General features: G+C 36.0%; 2 protein-coding genes across 3 annotated transcripts; both read left to right on the top strand.

Annotated features, from left to right (window-relative positions):
* The first annotated feature begins 12201 nt into the window (after positions 1–12201).
* Positions 12202–17938, top strand: ATCSLA09 (Nucleotide-diphospho-sugar transferases superfamily protein). The gene is made up of 10 exons (XM_086246637.1): positions 12202–12571; positions 12708–13046; positions 13150–13248; positions 13374–13626; positions 15362–15472; positions 15680–15816; positions 16346–16459; positions 16558–16757; positions 16984–17181; positions 17305–17938. The coding sequence occupies exons 2-10, from the start codon at positions 12717–12719 to the stop codon at positions 17465–17467; spliced, it is 1605 nt and encodes a 534-aa protein (XP_086102763.1). The 5' UTR covers positions 12202–12571; positions 12708–12716; the 3' UTR covers positions 17468–17938.
* A 2466-nt stretch (positions 17939–20404) lies between these two features.
* Positions 20405–23998, top strand: LOC147281960 (pentatricopeptide (PPR) repeat-containing protein). Of its 2 annotated transcripts, none has more exons than XM_086247612.1 (2): positions 20405–23237; positions 23432–23998. In XM_086247612.1, the coding sequence occupies exon 1, from the start codon at positions 20405–20407 to the stop codon at positions 22862–22864; it is 2460 nt and encodes an 819-aa protein (XP_086103738.1). In that variant the 3' UTR covers positions 22865–23237; positions 23432–23998. The 2 variants fall into 2 exon arrangements, with proteins under 2 accessions (XP_086103738.1, XP_086103739.1); XM_086247613.1 differs by having other exon boundaries at positions 20405–23166.
* The last annotated feature ends 127 nt before the right edge of the window (positions 23999–24125 follow it).

Below are 24125 nucleotides of genomic sequence, written 5' to 3' on the forward strand. Positions count from 1 at the left end.
AGACGTGAAACCCAGGTGTGATCGGATCGGATTTAGACAAGTCGGCCAAGCCGATCAGGTAGGTAGTGCAGTGATCCCCTCAAGTGAAATCCGGCCGCAACTAGGATTTGAGATGATGATCACCAAAGCCGAGCCGATCCGAACTGAGAATGGAATGGACTGAGTTGATGTGGTGATGTGGAGATCCACGTCTGATCGTGATCGGTCATTGGTCCGGGCCGAGCCGAACCAATGGTTGAGATGATCAGGTGGTGACAAGATTGTCGAAGCACGTCTGATCGTGATCGGTCATTGGTCCGGGCCGAGCCGAACCAATGGTTGAGATGATCAGGTGGTGACAAGATTGTCGAAGCACGTCTGATCGTGATCGGTCATTGGGCTGGGCCGAGCCGAACCAATGGTTGAGATGATCAGGTGGTGACAAGATTGTCGAAGCACGTCTGATCGTGATCGGTCATTGGTCCGGGCCGAGCCGAACCAATGGTTGAGATGATCAGACGGTGACAAGATTGTCGAAACACGTCTGATCGTGATCGGTCATTGGTCCGGGCCGAGCCGAACCAATGGTTGAGATGATCAGGTGGTGACAAGATTGTCGAAGCACGTCTGATCGTGATCGGTCATTGGGCCGGGCCGAGCCGAACCAATGGTTGAGATGATCAGGTGGTGACAAGATTGTCGAAGCACGTCTGATCGTGATCGGTCATTGGTCCGGGCCGAGCCGAACCAATGGTTGAGATGATCAGACGGTGACAAGATTGTCGAAACACGTCTGATCGTGATCGGTCATTGGTCCGGGCCGAGCCGAACCAATGGTTGAGATGATCAGGTGGTGACAAGATTGTCGAAGCACGTCTGATCGTGATCGGTCATTGGGCCGGGCCGAGCCGAACCAATGGTTGAGATGATCAGGTGGTGACAAGATTGTCGAAGCACGTCTGATCGTGATCGGTCATTGGTCCGGGCCGAGCCGAACCAATGGTTGAGATGATCAGGTGGTGACAAGATTGTCGAAGCACGTCTGATCGTGATCGGTCATTGGTCCGGGCCGAGCCGAACCAATGGTCGAGGTGTGACTGGAGAAAAATGATCTCCAGATCCGAGCCGAACTGATGGTGCCGAAAAAGATGATCTCTCGAATTCCTGGTGAATCCCAATGTCGGTTCGGATCGGATATGGGTAATCCGGAGGTAAGAGCCGATCTCATATGTACGTGATGTTGGCGTTGCTAAGCTGAGATGATGACATAGATGGCTGGGTCTGACCAAGTTGACCATCAAAGAGTCTGAGCAAAAATGGGACTTGGTGTGCCACGTGTTGGTCTGTGATTGGCCATTGAATCCATGTGGATTTATCCACAAACACTTCTCTTGACTTTCTTTCCGAGGAAATTATATGTAGTGAGAATATATATATATATAGCACAAATCCACTAGAGGAAGAAATTAAGTTTCTTATGATATATATATTCATTCATTTATGTTCTATTTTAGACATTTAATTAATTTAATTTAATATATACTTCTCCATTCCATGTTCTCCAAGTTAATATCAGGTCCCTCATTGTAGTCATAGCCATGCTGTGGAACATTAACAGTTTCCTCAACACTTGTAGGACATGTATTGTGTTCGTTAGTAGATTCATTATTGTATCAAACGGTTGAATAATTATAATAGATAATTAGGTTTGGATCTTTTAAAAAAATAATTTTTAAATAAAGACTGAGAGTGTTTTCCTAATTATAATTGTATTGCCCTATTTACAGTTTGTTACTTTCCCAACAAAAAAAAAAAAAAAGAAGCAAAGCATTAGGTTCTGTAATCCATAGTGTTAATTAGCCTTGTTGGTTTAACTTGACTACCTACCCAAATGGTAACCCTCACAGGCTCATCACATGCACGTTCCTACAAAAATAAATAAATAAATAAATAAATAAAATTGGCCAGGTAAAAGAGTTATTCGTTCCTACTAAAATTTTTAACAACGAGTTAGTGAAACATTAACTTGTTCAACATGAAAATTAGGAATAATGCTACATTAATTAGTACTCACAAACATGCTCTAAGTATTGCAACGCTAATTGTACCTAGGATCTGTTTGAGTGAAATCTGTGACAAACAGTCAGATCACTGAATGAGTTTGAAAATTTTGTTCAAAATTCTGTTAAGTATAGCCTTCTCAGAAAACTAAACAACTAAATAACTTTCTGAAGGGTTATAATTTATAAATGAGTGTGAAGTACAAGGATTTGTTGGCTGTCAATTGCCAACACGTGTTAAAGATGTGGATGTGTCACCACAGCATGTACAATCATTTGAACTTATTATTGAAGATTAAGAAAGCCAGCAGGGTTTTGTTCCACACAGAACGAAATGGGGGACAGCTCAGGGCTTAAAAGAGAGACTGATTTGATTGCTGCTGGCTGCTGGTTTCTTGATTCTTCAACGAATCATGCATTTGGTTAAAAGGATTATTCTGTGTGATGAAGAATTGATAGGTCTGTATGTCTGGCATATTATGTCCAAATGGTTATTTTAATAATTGATCAAATATATGAAAATGAAGAACATCTACAGTACAGTCACTTTACGTAATGCCAAACAAATTTAAAGATGAAAAATTTATATAATAATAAAGAAAAAATAATTCGTCAACATCTAAATGTCAAAATGTACATGATTGCTTGACATTGACTGCATTGTAGAATTTTCCATGAATATGTAGCATTGTCTAACAAAAAAAAATATATATCTATATATGAATATAACATTATTTAACATATCAAAATGTTTAACAATAAAAATTGCTTTGATATATAAATTCTTATAATAAAGCGAATGTATGAATAATGTTCTTATGCTCAAGGAATAAAATTTCGGGTTTTGAAGAAATTTTCATTGAAGTTTCGAAGATTTTTAAATTTCGACAGAAATTAGACGGAAATAACGAAAATTGCTATCAAAATACGAAAATTTTGAATGAAATTTTACCATATGTTTATTTAACATATTATCTACTAAATTGATAAAAAATATTGAAGAAATCAAATTATATAGTAGGTTTTATGTGATATAAGGTGAATATAATGCGCGGTAGAGCAAATACTATTAAATAAAATTAGCATAATGAATAAACAAAATTAGTATATTCTTTATGCTGTATAATTTAATTATACACTAAAATCTAAACCCTAATACTTTATATATTCTATATACCCTAATACTCTTTAACTCTATAATCTATACATTGAACCCTATATATTCTTTATTCTTTAAGATATTAGGTTTTAAACCCTTTATGATACTTTTAATTATTTTTTTATTTAGAAATGTATTAAAGTTTAATGTTTAAAATAACGAAACGAAATATCAAACCTTTTTTTTTCTTTTCAATTGCCCAAAGGCCCCAAACCCCCCTCATTTTTTTTTTCTTTCCTTACTTTTTTTCCTCATGCCTCTCTCTTCAGTTTTTTTTTTTTTATCTTTCCTTTCTTTTTTTCCGTGACTCTCACCTAACAAAGCTTTGTCTTCACTAAGTGTAACAATCCAAATTTTGGCTTACCGTAATTTTGTTACTTAAACTTTTCAAATTTGTTTTAAGGTTTGTTTAAAGGAATTAGAAATTTCTTTAAATTTATTTTAACTAACTTATACCTTTGGTTGTGGTTCTAAAACTTAGTTGTGTGGAAATGAATTTTAGAAAATGAAAATTCAAGAATTTGGCGATTATTATTTTTTTCAGAATTAAATTATAGGAGTAGGATTTTTCATAATTTTTATGAAAGCAATTTGACTTTTTTAAGGTTATAGGAAATTAGCACTCATCAATACGAGTCTGTATAATTTTTCGGTGAATTATTTGAAGTCTCGAGCTATTTTTAGTGAATTTCTGAAGTTGGATAAAATAGAAAATATGAAAATTTCAAAAATTTCGATAAATTTCGGTAAAATCTTCTCGAAAAATTATTGAACATGTGTTTCGATTTCGACACCCTAAAAAACGAAATTTAATACCTTGCTTATGCTAAACATTATGACAAACTACATTGTCTGATTACAATACCACTAAATACTGATGAATGCTAGTTTAATTATATCCAAATTCTTGACTCGTATAGACTATAGACAACAACATATCAGATACTTGGCATGAGAACTCATGTTTGTATTATGGAATTGAATATACATCCCTTTATATCATATTATGGTCGAAATGATTAGCATGCATTCGTATTTGGAGTCTCGGTTTGCTTAGAATGATAATTGGAATAATGATTAGCCATAAAAAGTGTAAAAAGTACATTAAAGAATCCAAAGTCCAGATCTGAAAATCAACCCAAAAAGTTATGCATTAATTTAATTAAGCCACGTGCCCTGGCTAGTTTAAAGCTACTTTAATTTCTTATGTACAAAAGAAAAGAAAATTTACACATAAATTAACATTTGGGTTGCTTTCAATGTTCAACACTAAATCTTAGTTTCATGCTAAACAAGTAATTAATCACATTCTCATGATTGTTGTAAGACTACAAATAAAGAATTGAACCTCGTTGAGATTGCCACATTTAGTGGGACACAGCGATCTCAAATTTTCTTAGTGCTTTGAGTTTATTGTGTGATTTAATGGTGGGAAATTATAATTTTTGGTACAAATGTCCACACACAGGGTTTCTTTATCTATTCTTTTCTTTATTTTTAGATATAATATAATGAAGGGGACTGTTCGTATGATTAATCATCTGGGCATAACGACAAGTCACACAAGGCTTAACATCATGTCGTTTGGGCCTAGACCCAAAAGCTAAGCCCCCGCTAGGCTCCGGCCCCCTAGGCCTTGACCTTCTAGGCTCCGGCCCCATAGGCTCCGGCCTCCTAAGCTCCGGCCCCATAGGCTCCGGCCTCCTAAGCTCCAGCCTCCTAGGCCCCGACCCGTGTCAACTCACTCGGATCCTCGAGACCGGTGACACGTGGCGCTCCTACAGTGCAAGTCATCACAAGGGACACGTGTCATCACCGGATTGGTTGACACTCTTCCAAAGGTACTATAAAAGAGGTACCTTCTTGTCACAAAGGGGAGGATTCAATCATTATTATACTATTCACTCACTCTGCTCTCAGATCTCTCTGAACACTGACTTGAGCGTCGGAGGAGCTTTGGCCGGCACCACACCGGTGCCCTTCCCGCTCACTTTTGTGTACTTGCGCAGGGTGCTTTGGATATCATTCTCTCTCATTACTCACCAGTCGGACCCAGCTACCCGTTCCTGCCCCACTTCGACGTGTCATCCGCTCAGTGGTGGGTCAACGGGCCTACGTGGTTCGACTCGACGTTGACTGCTCTACCATTTTTTAGCATCAACAGGGACAGACTTAGGAGGCAAATTCAAAATGGGTGTGAGATGAGTTGAATAAGGTATGGTGTCTAGTTCAAGATGGACAAACATTCTACATTGCAAGTAATTTGAAGAAATGAGAGCTTCATGAAACAACATATACCAAAGAGAATTTTATAGTAAGTTTTTGGAGATATGGTATAGATGGGAGGCATATCATTTCAATTTCTCCTATGGACTTCCAAGCCTACCAACCGATGTCAAATGGAATTAAATACTTTGACACCCAAAAACAAAAAGATATAATTAAATAAAGAATAATAAAATGAGGCTAATTATATGAAAGGGAGAGGGACAAACACACACACCACACATTCTTAAAAACCTAAAGAAATGAAGAATCTGTGTCTTTTAAAAGAAAAGAAAAAGAAGTTAAAATGCACTAATGCCAATACAAATATCTTTTCATTTATGTAATAAAAAGGTTCAAAGTAGACTCTTGATTATCTTTGTTGAAAAGGTTATAAAATTAACAAACAAAAAAAACAAGAAAACCTTAGACAGTGGTTTTTCTATTATTTCAAATTTTCAACATCCTAAAGGGCAAAAGTCTCAATGATTCTTGCTGATATGTGAAAGGAGGTCATTCTAAAATTGAAATTTAAGTTCATTAGTATATTAAAATACTAATAATTGACTATATATATATAGTCTAATAGATTGCATATCCTTTGAATAATTAACATGGGAGTTTTAGGTAGTGATAAAGAAAGATAGGTGACTATTACTTGAGACCTTTTTGTAAAGAGATAAGCAGAGCAGGGAAGTGTATGTAAATATTAGTGAAATTAAGGGTTGTTAGTTGTGAAATGTAAGAAGCAAGGCACCTGCCGACTCAAACTCAAGTTTAGTGTGATATAGTCATAGTGAGGATCAAACGACAACGACATCTTTTTTTTAAAAAAAAAACATTAACATGTGTTTTTTTTTTTGTTTTCATATTTTGTGAAATGATTCGTCCATCAAGTTTACCTTTTTTATATTCTCTATTTTGGCCCGATATTCTCTATTAATTTTTGTTAAAATTTGATAGTTAAACTCTAAACTCTAAAGAAGTTGATCGACAAAATTAAAGCAATTCATTCAAATTAATTTTAAAGTCCTTATTTTAATATAATAAAATACAAAGATTTTCTTATACCATAAAGTAGGCTTCGATAGATTAATGAATTTATATCCACCAATTAAATCAAAAAATAATATGCTAATGTAATAATGTATTGACTCTCCTCCAGCATTATGGGCTGAAGGCTCTTTCACTTTATATAAATAATAATAATTTGACACAAGAGTGGCAGCAAGAGAGAGTTGTCGGTGGCATACATTAGCTGGAAAATGTTTTGTGTGCACGTGAGACACGATACAAAAGGAATGAATGCCCACCATGCATTTATCTTTTCAGCTTTTATATTGTGTTTTGAGCATATGAAATCAAATTAGTCTTCTTCTAATTTTATGCTTCTAGATGTACAAATTAGTCTTCTTCAAATTAGTCTTTTTTTTTTGCCCAAAAAAAGATGTACAAACTGCAAAGTTTTGCAGACTATATTGCTGTCTTTCAGTGAAATGGAGGTGTAATTCTATGAAAGCTCATAAATGTTTATCATGTTATATTATCAATATATATTATATATTCAATAATAATCTAACTCATTATATGAGAAGTGGTGGGGCCAATGGGGTGAATGAACCCCAATAACCCTTTTTTTTTCTTTTTCTTGTTTTTTTGTTTTTTGTTTTTCTCCTTTTTTCTGTGTCAACAGCCATTTCCTAAATTACAAAAAACTAAGATAGGACGTGATCACGCCCCCACAATGACAAATTTCTAACACTATCACTAATTTAATTTATCAATAATTGGGCTTAGCAGTCACTGATTAACTTATTGATTTTCAAATGATTAATCTATTGTACATAACATGGCTAAAACTTGTAGTAGACTCTTAGCATACTGTCACTAGATTTACCACCAATAATTTTGTTCACCATTAGTAGGTGTGCCATTACTAGTCCTATTTACCTTGCAAAGATAAGAGTTTGAGGTTGAGAGGTCGTAATCATCGACCATTAATGCTTTAACCAGTATTGTTAATATCCAGATTCCAGAGAGTACAGTACCTCATAAAGGCTCGCATTTGCATAATGGCACAAGTTCGACTAAAACCACCAATCTGTTAATTTAATCTGCCCTCATTAAGATATCAACACCGTCTTTTTATTAATTTGTAGGCTGCCATATATAATAAAAGTTTTTCTCTTATGCGAGATTAATTCAGAATGTGATACTCAGGAGGTAGTGTTGGGATAATCTCTATAAATATTTGAGGTTCAAATACTGATTCACATGCCACATACGCATTAAAACATCTTTGTATATAATAGTGTACTTGTGGAATGTGGCTGCGTGCACAATATGAAATCTCAAGTGCTTGTACACCAAGGCAATTGTCCTTGACCTTTTGACTGATGATGAAACAGACACATGCACGAAACAGAGTGACACACTTAAAAACAATAATCCTCTGATTATGCTCTGATTATCTCAGTTCATAGTTCATACTCATACTGCAATCTTCACCAAAAAGCATATGCTTACAACACGAGAACCATCTGACCTGTCCATTCACTGACATAGACAACACCAACACCAAGGTCATTATCGTTATTGCATCATTTTTGCTTTCTCTTTGCCTTTTTTCCTAAATATATGGCTCTATGTATAAAAGTTCCTCCTCTTTCTCTTTTTTTTTTTTTTTTTTTTGTTACTTATGTATGTATGTTATAATAATTTAGGTGATTCGTAATACAGTATCAAGTTTTATCAGGGTTGATTAAAATGTTTTTTAGTCATTTAAACTAAAATTTGGTAAAATATCAGTAACAAAAACCAAAAATGGAATTTCCCCCCAAGCCTAATGAATTATGATTGTAAGTGTTAGGTGACAAAATTGGTGAAAGGTGGCAGGCCCACATTGCCTTGAAATCACGTCAGCTGCCGACTGGCGCCGGCACATCCCATTTTATTTCTTCTTTTTTTAACCCTCAACCTTTGTTGGGTCACATTTATCTTTCAATCTTCATCTTTACTAAGAGCATGTACATTGTCTTTAGCCAAATGCATAAACTTGTTCATTGCTAAAAGGTTAAAAGTAAAGAGAATCTATTTAATTTATTAAGTGTATTTATATATATTCTTATAAATTAAAATTTATAAATTAATATAGTTTAATAATTATATCATTGTAATTAGTTTAATGAGATCTTTAATATAAGTATAATATTAACCCTCAACCATTGTTGGGTCACATTTATCTCTCAATCTTCATCGTTACTAAGAGCATGTACATTGCCTTTAGCCAAATGCATAAACTTGTTCATTGCTAAAAGGTTAAAAGCTAAAGACAATCTATTTAATTTATTAAGTGTATTCATATATATTCTTATAAATAAAAATTTATAAATTAATATAATTTAATAATTATATCATTGTAATTAGTTTAATGAGATCTTTAATATGAGTATAATATTAACCCTCAACCTTTGTTGCTCAATCTTCATCATTACTAAGAGCATGTACATTGCCTTTAGCCAAATGCATAAACTTGTTCATTGCTAAAAGGTTAAAAGCTAAAGACAATCTATTTAATTTATTAAGTGTATTTATATATATTCTTATAAATTAAAATTTATAAAATTAATATAGTTTAATAATTATATCATTGTAATTAGTTTAATGAGATCTTTAATATGAGTATAATATTAAATATATTTAAATATTATTATTTTAATACACATATTAAGATTTGTGTATGAATATGAGTATTAAAATTTTTGTATTAAAATGGGCATGAAAATTAAAGTAAATGATTATAAAACCCAAATTTGGGCTCTTTATACCTTTAAGACCCATGTGCTTTTTTTAATTTTGAAGGAGGTCCAATAACACCTAACCCGGTCCACATTCTAACATTTTTCTTCTTCTCCGTCTATCTCTGTTACCCTCACTCTATCGTCTTCACCATGGAGCACAGCCCGACGGCTTCTCTGTTGGATCGGATCGACGAGCTTCGAGATCCAGCCACCATTGGATATGAGTATAGGTGCTAGATCGTTCTTGACGAACCAGGAGATCGCTTCCAGATCTAACAGAAAGCAATACAAATAGTCAAGGCTAAGCCGAATCTATAAATAAGAAAAGAAAAATAACAAAATTGAGATCGAAAATGGTGGAATTATGAGGAAGCGTACGAAGATCCTTGGTTGTAGATATCAATGGAGACAGAGACGTGCTCAGCGCCGGACTTGAGCCTGTTGAGGGAGGCCTTCTTGTGGGCGACGATGAAGGGCGAGTCTGAGCTTGATAGCGCCGACGAGAACAGAAACAGAGATACCACCGTGAAGATCAGAGGTCTGCTCAATGGATTCGTCATTTTCATATGGGAAGGTGTGGTGACAAAGTTTAGCAATTGTCTTGATTTGGATTCTTGGGTTTAGATAATCAACAATAGTTTTCATTTGGATTTAGTTTTTTCTTGGTTTGTTCTACTATTCATCCGGATTGCTCTTAGTTTTCATTTGGATTTAGTTTTTTCTTGGTTTTCTTAGTTTTCATTTGTATTTTTCTAAGTCCGGATTGCTGCCTGCCTGTAGAGAATGCTGGGAAATGGGTCAAATATTGGTGTGTGCGCATCCATCCAGGCTGCCTCCTTTCATATATTTCATTGCAGTGAAGAATTGGAGCTGGGAATTAATTGCTAACATAAATCATGCCCCATGCATCTTTGGTTGCATCTGAGTTAAGAGAGCTATCTTCCAAAGTATTCATGGCAAATACATTGATGGGTACAGTGAGAATTTTCATGAACTTATTTTCGTTGTTTATTCTTGCAGGGTCATATTTAATGTTTGGGTTGCTTAGAGTACTATTGGAATGTTGTTGTTTTGAAATTGGTGGTAATTGTGATGAGTAGTAGGCAATATGGGGTTTGTTTTCGAATTGATTTGCTTGGAATTCATCATATGGGAGCAAGTAATTAGAGATTTTGAAATTGTTTTTTGGGGTATAAATTGGGTTAGATAAGGAGAAATTATATTTTCCTCTTGTTGACTTAGATAAACCCATAATTTATGTTTTAGTTTGTTCTTTAGTTGTTTATGCTTTCACGAGGATTGTACTAGGTTTAAATTATATTTTCTAATTTATTGTTACTATCAAACAATAACAATACTTGATTGTCACTGCCGGGCAGTAGCAATAGATGATTGTTACTGCCGAACAGTAACAATAAGTGATTTTTGGATTTGGTTTTGATGTGTTTCTTGCATTTTTGAACTAATTTGTATGTGATTGCCACTGCCTGCCTGATAGTGACAATTGTTAAATAGTATTTTTTTGACAGTGGCTATTGTTAAAAAAAAAAAAAAAACAGAAGATACACGACAGCTTCAACAAAAAAGAAAAAAAGAAAAAGACACATGATAGCTTCAAAAAAAAAAAAAAAAAGGAAGTACATGCCTGCTTCAGCAAAAAGAAAAAAAGAAGAAGACAAATATTTTTGTTTTTTATGTGTTTATGTTAGAAAAATATATAAGATTTGTATATGTATGTTGTTTCTGGGTTTTTTTTAGCACATTGAGAATAGTCATTGTTCGATAGTGGCAATAAATAATAATTGACACTGTGACAGTATGTGACAGTAACAATTAGGTGATTGTTACTGTGTGATAGTAGCAAATTAGCAATCACCTGATTTGTTACTGTGTGACAGTAGCAATCAGGTGATTGTTACTCTCTGAATTTTGTGATTTTCTATGGTTTGAATTTTGGTGATTGTTATTGTATGACAATAACAAGATTTACTAGTTATCTTCAACATGTGATTATTACTGTAAGACAGTATTAATAGATGATTGTTACTACCAAGTAATAACAATTTCTGATTGTTACTGCCAGACAGTAGCAATAAGTGATTGTTACTATCAAACAATGATAATATTTGATTGCCACTGTTCGGCAGTAGCAATAGATGATTGTTACTATTCGATAGTAACAATTATATTTACTATTAAAACGTAAAAGATTATGGAAGCCTTATCTTGATTTTTTGTATTTTGTATTGGTTATTATTTAACATGTTTATGACATGAAAATACATAAATTATTATTTATTTTTTTTTTGGGTAGTTTATGTATCAATTGGTACTGAAATAAAAAAAATTAAATAATGGGAAAAAATGGTATTTTAAAAAAAAAAAAACCCTGTAGCGCGCTACAATAACAGCGTCATTGTAGTGCCGGTTACTAAAAGGTGGCCGCTACAGTATTTTACTGTAGCGTGTGGCCGGATGAATAGTACATTTTAAAAATTGGACTTAAAAAAAAAAAAAAAAAAACTCCTTAAAATTAATGGGTATAAATTTAGGAGGCCACATGGCATCGCCCCATTGACTGAGGCAATTATTAATCAAAAAGCAGCAGGTTGGTGTCACGCTGGTGGGTTTTTTTAAAAAATAATAACAAATCAGCCAACAAGTGGGCTATCAGCGGTAAGTTTCACACACTCATTATATTTTTTAAAGGCTTGCCAAGGCAAGAATTGCCTTGCTTTTGGCCCTGTAGAGATTTTTTTAAATTTTGGGGTAAATCTTGACTTTAGCATTGCATTTAGCTTAGCAATATACATGCTCTAATTTTATACAAGTGGCAACATCAACATGCTCTAATTTTATACAAGTGGCAACGACAGTTGGGGGTCTGGAGGAGCTAAACGCATTATAAAAGAGGAAGAGAGAGAAGCCAACCCAGAACACCCCAAACCCCAGAGAGAGAGAGAGAGAGAGAGCTTCTATTTCAGCTCCTCATTCTCTTGCTAGATAGCATTTCATTTTATCTTTGTTGTTTTCTTATTTTTAGTTTTCTGTTTTCCTCATTTGGACATATCTTGGGGTGTTCTGCTTCTGTTCTCCTTGATTTCAGAAGCAGAAAGTTCGTATTTTTAGACAAAAGGGAAGAAGATAGAACATTGAGAGTTGGTACTTTGAATCCAAACTGGGTTTGTGTTTGTTTTCTCTGTTGGGTTTCTGATCAAATGTGGTGGAGTTAACAACATTATTCCACCTCTGCCAGAAAAAAAATCACAGAGAGAACACAGAAATATACGCTCTCTTTTCAGAAAAAGGTGGTCCTCTAAATCCTGGGTTTCTCTCAGAATCTAAAACAAACCAAAAAAAAAAAGGCCATCTTGAACTCTGTTTCCTAACTTGCTTCCTCCTCTGTTTTTGTCTCTGTTTTTTTTTTTTTTTTTTTTCCACAAGAAATCAGAAATGGAGCGGCTTTCGACAACGACTATTCTTCCAGACACATTAATGGGTGCGAGAGACGACATTACCATGCAAATGGAAGTGATTTGGAGTCAGATCAAAGCCCCATTGATCGTCCCTCTGCTGAGAATCGCAGTCACTCTGTGCCTGGTCATGTCGGTGATGCTCTTTGTCGAGAGGCTTTACATGTTCGTCGTCATCGTTCTGATAAAGCTCTTCGGACGAAAGCCAGAGAAGTGTTACAAATGGGAGCCCATCAAAGACGACGTTGAGTTGGGCAACGAAGCTTATCCCATGGTTCTGGTCCAAATCCCAATGTACAACGAAAGAGAGGTCCTTTTTCCATTTTAGTGCTTAAAATTTGTTGGGTTTGTTAATCATTTATGTGGGTTTCGAAGTTTCAAGCTTGAAAGTTTTGTGTTTGAATTCATTGCAGGTTTACCAGCTTTCAATTGGAGCTGCATGTGGGCTCTCATGGCCTTCCGATAGGATCATCATTCAAGTCCTCGACGACTCAACAGACCAAACCATCAAGGTATATTATATATACCCACCAAACACAACAACAAAAATAAAACCCACTTGGCAAAACAAGCCACACACACATTTGGTCGAACAGTTTGAATGCATGCGTGGGCTGAAATTGGTTTGGTTCAACAGGACATGGTGGAGCTCGAGTGCAAGAGATGGGCGAGCAAAGGCATTAACATCAAGTACGAGATCAGAGACAACCGAAATGGGTATAAAGCAGGAGCTCTCAAAGAGGGCATGAAGCGCAGCTACGTCAAGCACTGCGATTACGTCGCCATTTTCGACGCTGATTTCCAACCTGAGCCGGACTTTCTCCGGCGCACCATCCCCTTCCTCGTTCACAACCCCGAGCTCTCTCTCGTTCAGACTCGCTGGAAATTCGGTAATTAATTTATTAATCTAATTTAATAAATTAATGGAATTTACTTTACTTATTAATCTATTTTTGTTTCTATTTTTTATTATTTTAGTTAAGGTTCTAACTTCTAACTTCTAAGGTCTAACAAGTAACAAACTACTAACAACAGCACCGCCTTTAAAAAACTGTCGGTGGGTCTCTTCTGGTTTGAGAAGATTGCTAGGAATACAAAATAATGGCTTCAACATTTTGCTGTGGCTGCCCCTGGTTTTGCCACGTGTGTGGCCTTTCTATCTGCTTTCTCTGGTTGGGACCCACCAGCCCAAACCAACCCACATGAGAAATTAATGTTAAAAATCAATGGTGTTGGTGCTTGTTGTTTCGTCCAGAATCCAGATGCTGTTTTCATCCCCTGTGTCTGGTTTTCTTGAACTTGTCTGATATGTTTTTGCTTCCATTGATTTTTGCTTGTTGGTGGATTCAGTCATCAGTGGTCTCAAATTAGAGTAATTTTTCGGTGTGACCGTATTATAACATGTGTATATTTGTTAATACTGTACCTTATAACACGTGGTAATGTGACAGTACGGCACAAATTTTGTCTACAAATTGGATGGTTATCTACATAATCTCTAAGCTTTAATGCTTATCATCAATTTAGTTGACACATTTTGGTGCATTTAGATAATTAGGTATGGCAGCAATCAATTTGTAACAGGGATCAATTATAGTAAGTAATTATGGCAGAGGTTTGTTAGTGATAATTAAAAGTATAACCTTTTGTGGCCAAGGAATTGGATGGACCACACTATCTACTATAAGGAAGAAGCTATGGAGACGAAATTCAGAGTACATATTGAAATATATATATATTATATGCAGTTGAAAACACAAATGGAAATGAATATACGATGTGAAACTTAATACAACAGAATTTTTGGGATGTTCAATGAATAAATGCTGGAAGGACCACATTTTTTGACCATATTAGCTAATTGTTTGATGTGGTGGTTTATGTGTTAATTAACAGTTAATAATAATAATTAATTGATGAAAAAAGTATACATGAACTACTATATCATGGAAAAAAAATTTATGTGACCATAACATCATGTGGCATTCTAATATTGTGTTTTTAATCCCCTCAAATTATGAGACGATACAATTTGAATAAATGTACACATGTTATTATTTAAATGAATTAATAGCATTAAGTCAACATGCCGCGTAGTGTTACGATTACAGAGAAAAAAATTTCCAAATCATGTGGTCCGGGTCTAAAAATGTGATTCCTTTAACATCCTTCGTAGTAATAGTTGGTAGAAAATATAAGTGTGTAGCTCCATTTTTTGCCAGTCATATGTGATGTGCCTAGAGTTTCCCACTTAAGAAGTGCTAGATTTTGAGCACATGAACCCAGGTTTCTTTTGCATAAATGTTGACACTGCACATTGCCACATTAGCAGTTCAGGGCTTGTTTGGACATGCAAATTGCAAAACACTGTATGGGTATATCTGTCTCTCTTGGGATTCTTCTTCTTTCTGTACCCGGCAGCAGCATGTGCCATCTTAATGGTGGACCACTGGACCTCATTCTCTCGTCCCTACTCCCTAGTCACTGTCTATATAGTCTATCTATACTCCCACAGACCACAGTTTAATTAACTCTCTGTCATATCATTATTATACTAATAAAAGTCATGCAGATTACAGCAGTTAATTTAGTGACTTGGGTTTGCTTTTCTGGGCTGTTTTGCAGTGAACTCAGACGAGTGCTTGATGACGAGAATGCAAGAAATGTCGTTGGATTATCATTTCACTGTGGAGCAAGAAGTGGGCTCCTCCACCCATGCCTTCTTTGGATTCAATGGTAAGTATCAGCACTTCTGTGTATCATAAAAGATTTTATATTGTACAAAAGTCTATACCAATATCAAGTGTTTCTGTTTTGAATTTTATGTAATCTTAGCAGTCATTATGTTATAAAATGAAAGAAAATGGTATATTGGTATTATTATAGGCTAAAATGGGTTGAGATATTATATGCTAATTAACTTTTGTTGATATAATGATATAGGGACTGCTGGTGTATGGAGAATTGCTGCCATTAATGAGGCTGGAGGATGGAAGGACCGGACTACGGTGGAAGACATGGATCTGGCCGTTCGAGCTAGTCTCAAAGGCTGGAAATTTGTATTTCTTGGTAACATAAAGGTACCATTATTGACCTATGCTTTTATATTTTTCTGCATCAATGCGTTTGTGTCCAATTATCTTAATTTGCTCTAGTAGAATGCATTCTTTAGGAAAGCGGAAATAAGTTGGTTCTTGTGACTCAAAGACCTTTCGCATTGCATGTGGTCTAGTGTGCATGATCTAGTTGTATTATGGTTCTATATGCCACCATGTACCAAAACCACACGTTTGGTTAATTATCTAAGTTGCCATATTGTCTTATTCAATCTGTGAAGGTATGAACTGATTGTTTTTAATACATTTTCATGTTATATTTCATCACGAACTTTTGATTATGCGCCTGCACTTTATTCCTAAATTGGTAGATTCCAACTCCAAATTAATGTGTTGTAGATACTTTGGATATGTGACACCCTTTGAGTGAAACATCAAAAGGAAAAAGGGGGATGCTTCCCTAGTCTATTTGGCTAGCGGTTTAAATTACTAATGTTTAGTGTGGAACCTTTCCATGCATAATATATCCTTATTTCATTTTCTCTACATGCAGGTGAAGAATGAATTGCCAAGTACTTTCAAGGCCTACCGCTACCAACAGCACAGGTGGTCTTGTGGTCCAGCTAATCTTTTCAGGAAAATGGCCATGGAAATTATAAGAAACAAGGTTAGCTTGTTTCATCCTTGTACTGAATTTAACCAATGGGAGGAGGTAAACTGGAAATGAGTAAATAGCTAACCCTTGTCTTCATATGTTTACCGCAGAAAGTATCATTATGGCAGAAGGTGCATGTGATTTACAGCTTCTTCTTCGTTAGGAAGATCATAGCACATATCAACACATTTGTCTTCTATTGCATTGTCTTGCCGGCAACTGTTTTGGTTCCTGAAGTTGTGGTGCCAAAGTGGGGAGGAATTTATATTCCCTCCATGATTACCCTTCTTAATGCAGCTAGTACTCCAAGGTCTAATTTCCTTTCAAGCTTAGCTTTTTTCCATTTGATTTGTGTTAGTTAAATACTTACTAGGGAGCATTTTCAATTCTGGGTGCATCAGTTCTGATTAATCTTGGTGTACTAACTTCATAGTCTTGTTTGATTTCGTTCTTCCTCGGCATGTTCCCACAAATTTCCTAGGCTTCAATGGATATTCTGATGGTTTCTTCTTTCATGATGTTCTATAATTTTGCAGGTCACTCCACTTATTGATCTTCTGGATCCTATTTGAGAACGTCATGTCACTACACCGAACAAAGGCTACAATCATAGGTCTTCTAGAGGCTGGCCGAGTGAACGAATGGATTGTCACCGAGAAACTTGGAGATGCTCTCAAGACTCTTAAAGTAGCCACAAAATTGCCCAGGAAACCTCGATTCAGGATCGGAGAAAGGTATGCATTCTCCCATGGGCTCCCCTATGCAACTTAGTCGTGTATTCCATTCCAAAACACAGGACTTTTCGTGTTCGATAATACCTGACCTCAGTTTGTCATTTTATTTTTCCATGTTAGCAGAGTTCATTTTTTAGAGCTTGCTGTTGGATGTTACCTCTTCTTCTGTGGCTGCTATGATGCTGCCTTTGGGAAAAACCACTTCTACATGTTCCTTTACATCCAAGCAATTGCCTTCTTTATCATTGGGTTTGGGTATGTTGGGACATTTGTTCCCAACTCTTAGTGGGACTGCGGCAATCATTATAAAGTTCTGTTAACGGTCAATTCCATATGCCAGAATCTTTCTCTTCTTCAGCAAAATACCAGCAATTACTGCATGTAAAAAGAGAGACCAACAATAAAAGAAAGAAAAAGGATGGTCATTTTTTTAGGTAGAGCATAAGATTTCGAGACGCCTGGAAAGAATTAATTCTCTTGTGAATATTCAAGTAAAGTATGGAAAATTACATTACAGATTGTTGCTATGGAAATGCAGCACACAGGAAAAAGCAAGAAGTCAAGGTAACTTCAGAGTGTTGAACCCAATCACAGAAAACATCCTTGATGGATCCCTTGTAATATATTGTGAGTTTTTTAAGATCTTTTTTTATTGTTAATTTTGTTTGCCATATCTGGTTGGAATTGCTTAAAAGGCTTATCAAACTGTCTATGTAACAAATAAAAAGGAATAAACTCTCTCTCTCCCCCCTCTCAATTGTGTAACAAATATTCAAATTTCAAAAGAGACTCCCTATTCAGTGCAGGATAGTAATGCAGATTTGTTGCATGGCAATTGGCAACTGCAGATTAATAACTACAAATAATTCAAAACCATTCTTCCAGATAGCCCCACAGCAATCATAAGAGAAAATACAACAGATCAGTACTGACAGAGCCAAGACCTTTCTATAGCCCCACAAATGGATGAGAGATTGGGTTGGAAATGTACTGGCCTTCCATGCCTGCAGAATCCAAACCAAGAAAAATAATTATTTGGAACAATTCCGTTTTGCATTGATGAAGGTCTCAACTAAAGACAGAAACAAGTCTTTTTCTCATTTATGCAAAGCATGAAAGGCTTGATACGTATTGGATTTGACCCTACAAATTTCGTGGTCCAGCAACAGTTGTCAGCTGCAGCACACCACCAACCAAACCAACTATTTTCGTAGGTAGTGGGTACCATTCCAATTTCAGCACTGTGCTTACTTATTCAAACTAGGGTTGGGCATTTCTAGTTCGAAAACTCCAAACCGATAAGTTCGAGTAACCAAACCTATTGGTTACAACCTTAACAGGTTTGGTTACAAATGACAAAACCACCATTCCAAACCTATCGGTTTGGTTAACACTCCTAATTCATACTCAGAATAACAGGTATAAAAATAAATGCTCTTAATCACTAGAGTTACAATTCTCACATTCTTATTAATGCTTAAAAGTTAAAAGGCTTAATTGTACTAATAGTCTACTTACTTTTTCAACATTTCAGTGGGGTCCACAAACTAAATTTTGTTGCAACTTGGTCCACGAACTACCTAACGTGCTCGAGTTTGATCCAAACAATCTATTTTTATTAAATTCGATAAGAAGATAATAAGATAATAAGATAAAGGCTTAATTATCGATTTACCACCCAAAATTGTAACTCATTCCCACTTTGCCACCTGAAAGTTTTTTTGTCCCAGATTACCACCTGTAACTTACATCTGTGTCCCATTTTACCTTGTTCCGTCAACAATTCCATTAAAAATGATAACCTAACTGTTAATGCTGACGTGGCGCGCTAAATGTGCGCCATGTGTCACATCTTTGCTTTTATTTTTGGATTTTTTTTATTTTTATATACTTTAAAAATTAATTAAAAATAGCTTTGAACTCAGAAAAATACACAGAAAATTCTTACAGACTCGTCTTGACTAGCACTAATTTACTATCAGGTTAAATTACCAATTTGCCCTCTAAAAATTTTCAAAAAGATTAGAAAGTCCAAATTTATTTCTAAAAAATTAAAATAAATTTCCCTCTATTAAATAAATTCTAGAATTTTCACAAACTCTTGGACAAATTCTCAAAAGTATTTTGGAAATTACCAAAAACCTGTTTTAGAGAATTATTTTGAGACTTTACAGAAATTCTAGAATTTTTCTAGAATTTATTTTATAGGAAAATTTATTTTATAGGAAAATTTATTTTCCTCTAAGACCGAGAGGTCTTTTGGGTAGCAAGTGTTCATGAGAAAGGTATTGTTAGTTTTTAGAAGACTAATGGTGCAGACCTCATATTTTTTGGAGTTCAGGAGATTATCCTATGAATTTCCAAAGAGTCTAAAGCATTTTAATTTTCTAGAAATAAATTTGGACTTTCCAATTTTCTGAAAATTTTTAGAGAGAAAATTGGCATTTTGACTCCATAGTAAATTAGTAATAGTCAAGACAAGTCAATAGAAATTTTCCGTATATTTTTTTAAGTTCGGAGCTATTTTTAATTAATTTTCAAAGTTTATAAAAATAGAAAAATAAAAAAAATCAGAAAATACAAGAAAAGATGTGACATATGGAGCACATCCAGCACGTCACGTCAGCATTAACGGCCAGGTCATCATTTTTAACGGAATTGTTGACGGAACAAAATAAAATAGGACATAGATGTAAGTTACAGGTGGTAATCTGAGACAAAAAAAACTTTAAGGTAGCAAAGTGGGAATGAGTTACAATTTTGGGTGGTAAATTGATAATTAAGCCTAAGATAAAAAGATAAAATCTCAAATCATGAATGGACAATTTTATCCCTCAAAGTCAACTCATGTCCAACTAACTTTGAGGGACAAATTTGTCTGAGTTGGACCAAACTGGAATATATTAGACGGTTCGTGAACTAAATTGCAACAAAATTTAGTTTGTAGATCACATTAAAATTTTAAGAAAAATAAGTGAACTATTGGTATAATTGATTCAAAACCTGGTCAAAAAGTTAGTGGGCTAATAAATAAGCCCAACATAGACCCTGACCTACTTTTAACATGGGCTTTAGTCAAGAAAGACCCTAAAGTCCTGAACTCAAACCCCATTATGCTTTGCAAATTTTCTTTTTGGTTTTAAATTTCTAAAGGACAAAAGTCAAAGAGGGGTTAAGAAGGGTTTATAATCAACAGAATGAGCAGCAATGTCTAGACTCTGATATGGCGAAGCGCGTACACCTTCTTCCCAAGTCCCTATTCACTGCCCCCAACAAACCTCAAAATCCCCTATCAGTCCCTCTCTCCTTCTCCCTCTGCACAGACTCCATCGAAGACTCCACAGAGAATCCCAATGCAAACCTCACCAACCTTCAAGACCAACAGCGCCATGAGCAAGTCCGAAAGCTCCGAGTCCTCCTCCAACAGGGCCGTACGGACACCGCACGGAGGCTCATCAAGTCTCTCATTGTCTCCGACTCACCCTTCTCTTCGCCCTCTGAGCTTTACACCCTCTTCTCCGTCTCTGCTCCCTCCATGAAACCTGCATTCTCCGACATACTTTTAGCGGCATGTTCCGAGTCGAAGATGCCGAACGAGGCCGTAAAGTTGTACGCTTTGATGAGGAAAAGCGGTGCACGTCCTTGTTTGGCTTCTATCAATGCGGTGCTTGAATCATTGGTGGGTTCGAAACAGTTTGATAAGACCCTCGAGTTCTTTTCCGAGATCTTCGAGTCCGAGCAGGGGATCCGACCCGATAGGTTCGCGTTCGGGAAGGCAGTGCAAGCTGCCGTGAAGTTGGGGAAGCTGGAAAGGGCTGTTCAGCTGGTGAATTGTATGAAGATGAAGAGGATGAGTCCGGGTGTGTTTGTTTATAATGTTTTGCTCAGTGGGTTATGTAAAGAGAAGGGGATGAGGGATGCAGAGAAGGTGTTTGATGAAATGATTGAGGGAAAGGTGGTCCCGAATTTGGTTACGTACAACACGCTGCTTGATGGGTATTGTAAGGTGGGTGAGTTGGAGAAGGCGTTTGGATTGAGAGAGAGGATGAAGGATGAGAATGTGGAAGCGAATATTGTCACCTACAACACAATGCTTAGTGGACTTTGTCGGGCGAGGAAAATGGAGGAGGCGAAAAGGGTTTTGGAAGAGATGGAAGCTCATGGCTTTGTGCCTGATGGTTTTACTTATAGTATACTTTTTGACGGGCATATGAGGTCTGGTGATGGTGAGGGATCATTGGCTTTGTTTGAAGAAGCAACCAGGAAAGGTGTGAGGATTAATAGTTACACTTGTGGGATTTTGTTGAATGGCTTGTGCAAGAAAGGAAAGGTTGAGAAGGCAGAAGAGGTTGTGAAGAAACTTATGGAAACTGGTTTTGTTCCAGATGAAGTAATATGTAATACTATTGTGAGTGGATATTGCCGAAGGGGTGACGTGGACAAAGCCATTTTGGCCATTGAACAAATGGAAATTCGTGGGTTGAGGCCAAATTGCATCACTTTCAATTCTTTGATTGACAAGTTCTGTGAGACAAGGGATATGGACAAGGCTGAGGAATGGGTAAATAAGATGGCAGAGAAGGGAGTTTCCCTGAATTTGGAGACGTATAACACCCTTATTAATGGCTATGGGCAGATGTGCCTATTCGATAGGTGTTTCCAGATTCTTTATGAGATGGAAGATAAGGGGATTAGGCCAAATGTTGTGAGCTATGGTTCTCTTATAAATTGTTTATGCAAGGATGGGAGGCTTCTTGAAGCTGAAATAGCACTCAGGGACATGGTTGGCAGAGAGGTGTTGCCAAATGCACAAATATATAATATGCTTATTGATGGTAGCTGTACAGTAGGTAAACTGAAAGATGCTTTCAGATTTTTGGATGAGATGGTAAAGTCTGGGATCAGTCCAACACGTGTAACCTACAATGCACTTATTCATGGACTCTGCATGAAAGGAAGGGTAATGGAAGCTGAAGACTATGTCTCTGAAATTACAAGTAGCGGTTATAGTCCAGATGTGATCACATACAACTCCCTAATTTCAGGTTATTCTGATTTACGAAACACCCAGAAATGTTTGGAATTATATGAAACTATGAAGAATCTGGGCATCAAACCTACTTTATATACATATCATCCTCTAATTAGTGGATGTAGCAGGGACGATATGGCATTAGTGGAGAAACTGTTTAATGAAATGCTACAGATGGGTTTGGTTCCTGATCGGGTTATATATAATGCTCTCATTCACGGTTATGCAGAGCATGGAGATACTCAAAACGCACTTTCTTTGCACTGTGAGATGGTAAACCAGAAAATTAATGTCGACAAGATGACATATAATAGCTTAATTCTAGCGCACTTCAAACAAGGAAAGATGTCAGAGGTAAAGGACCTCGTCAATGATATGAAGGCTAAAGGATTGGCTCCTAAAGCTGATACGTATAACTTACTTGTTAAGGGACACTGTAAACTGAAGGACTTCAGTGGCGCGTATTTTTGGTATAGAGAAATGTTTGAGAATGGTTTTCTTCTAAACGTCTCCACATGCAATGAGCTTACAGCTGGCCTTCAAGAGGAGGGGAGGTTGCAAGAGGCCCAGATTGTCTGCTCGGAAATGAGTGCCAAGGGAATGGAAGACTGGAGCTCTAATGAAGATGATTTTTCTGTTGCTAAGGTGTAGGGAACACATGTTTGCTGTGTTGATTCTCCGCACAAGAATTAGCCAAGAGAGATTTAGACAAAAGGAATATTGCAAAACCAGTTGCCAATTACCTATAGCATCTCTGAAGGCATATCCTTGAAGAAGAACACAGTTAACTCCAAAAAAGAGTTGGTCAGATACAATGTACGAGTTGAGATGTAACTAGTAAAGGTTGGCACATAGGAGCGAGCAAGGAGCTTTTCGTTGTTTTGAGGACTTGGTAGAGAGTTATCCATGTGAATACGCTTCAAGCAAATCAAATTTCTCCCAAAAAAACAAAGGTATCTTATTGTGTATAACTGTAAGGTGAATTTTAGTACTACACGTCTTTTTTATCCTCTTCTTCTTCAAGGTAAGCAAGGGATTATATATTTTTCTGAAAACAAAATTCTTACTTAAAATGCAAAGAATGCGTTCAATCATTAGCTGAAACTCATCTAGTTACCAAGTTTTTTGTTTTATGTTTCATATTGGATTGTCATTTGGTATCCTGTTTGATGCCTCAACTGAGTTAGGTTGCATACTTGGATCTTTATAATTTGGCAGATGCAGAGTTCGCCTTGCAGAATACTGTGAGAAATACTTTCTGGGTGTACATTCATGTTGTGGCTACTAAGTTACATGGATAAATGGTCAAATGGTAATCCAAAAGTTGACTGCTTTATCCTGTTGCGTTTTATGTTCCTCATTGTATTTTATGCTTGAATCACTTTGTGAAAGGCTCAAGGAGCAATTTGCCTATGCTCATTGCATGTTTATGTTTTGCTTGAATCTCCTGAAGCAGAATCAATCAAGCACTGGTTTTCAATCTTATAGCACGAATTTCCTAGACTTCATATCAGATGATATACGCTGGTCACTGTTCGCATCAAGACTTGTAATGCAGAGGATGAAACCATCGAGGATGATCTGTTGGTATCCACCATTCATTAAGCTCAATATATAGACACTTTATATTCTGTATATAAAAGGCATTGGCCTCTGTATTTACAAAACTCTTACATTCACCGTGCCATATAGGATTTTGATTCTTCATCTTTGTTGAACTGAGAATAGAAGGCTTCTGTTCAATGTTGTCTATTAAACAAATTCAGTATCTGAGCTTTAACCATATGAAATTGGTTTGATATGAATATCACAAAAATTTGCTTTCCAATTCTTTTCAATAGTTTGCAATGGTTGTTGTCTTGTCAATACTGATCACCTTTGCCCTACTTTCACTGTATGTAAAGCATAATTC

Source organism: Dryas octopetala, chromosome 6 (assembly GCF_963921425.1).
Source record: "Dryas octopetala chromosome 6, drDryOcto1.1, whole genome shotgun sequence".
Taxonomy (NCBI): domain Eukaryota; kingdom Viridiplantae; phylum Streptophyta; class Magnoliopsida; order Rosales; family Rosaceae; genus Dryas; species Dryas octopetala.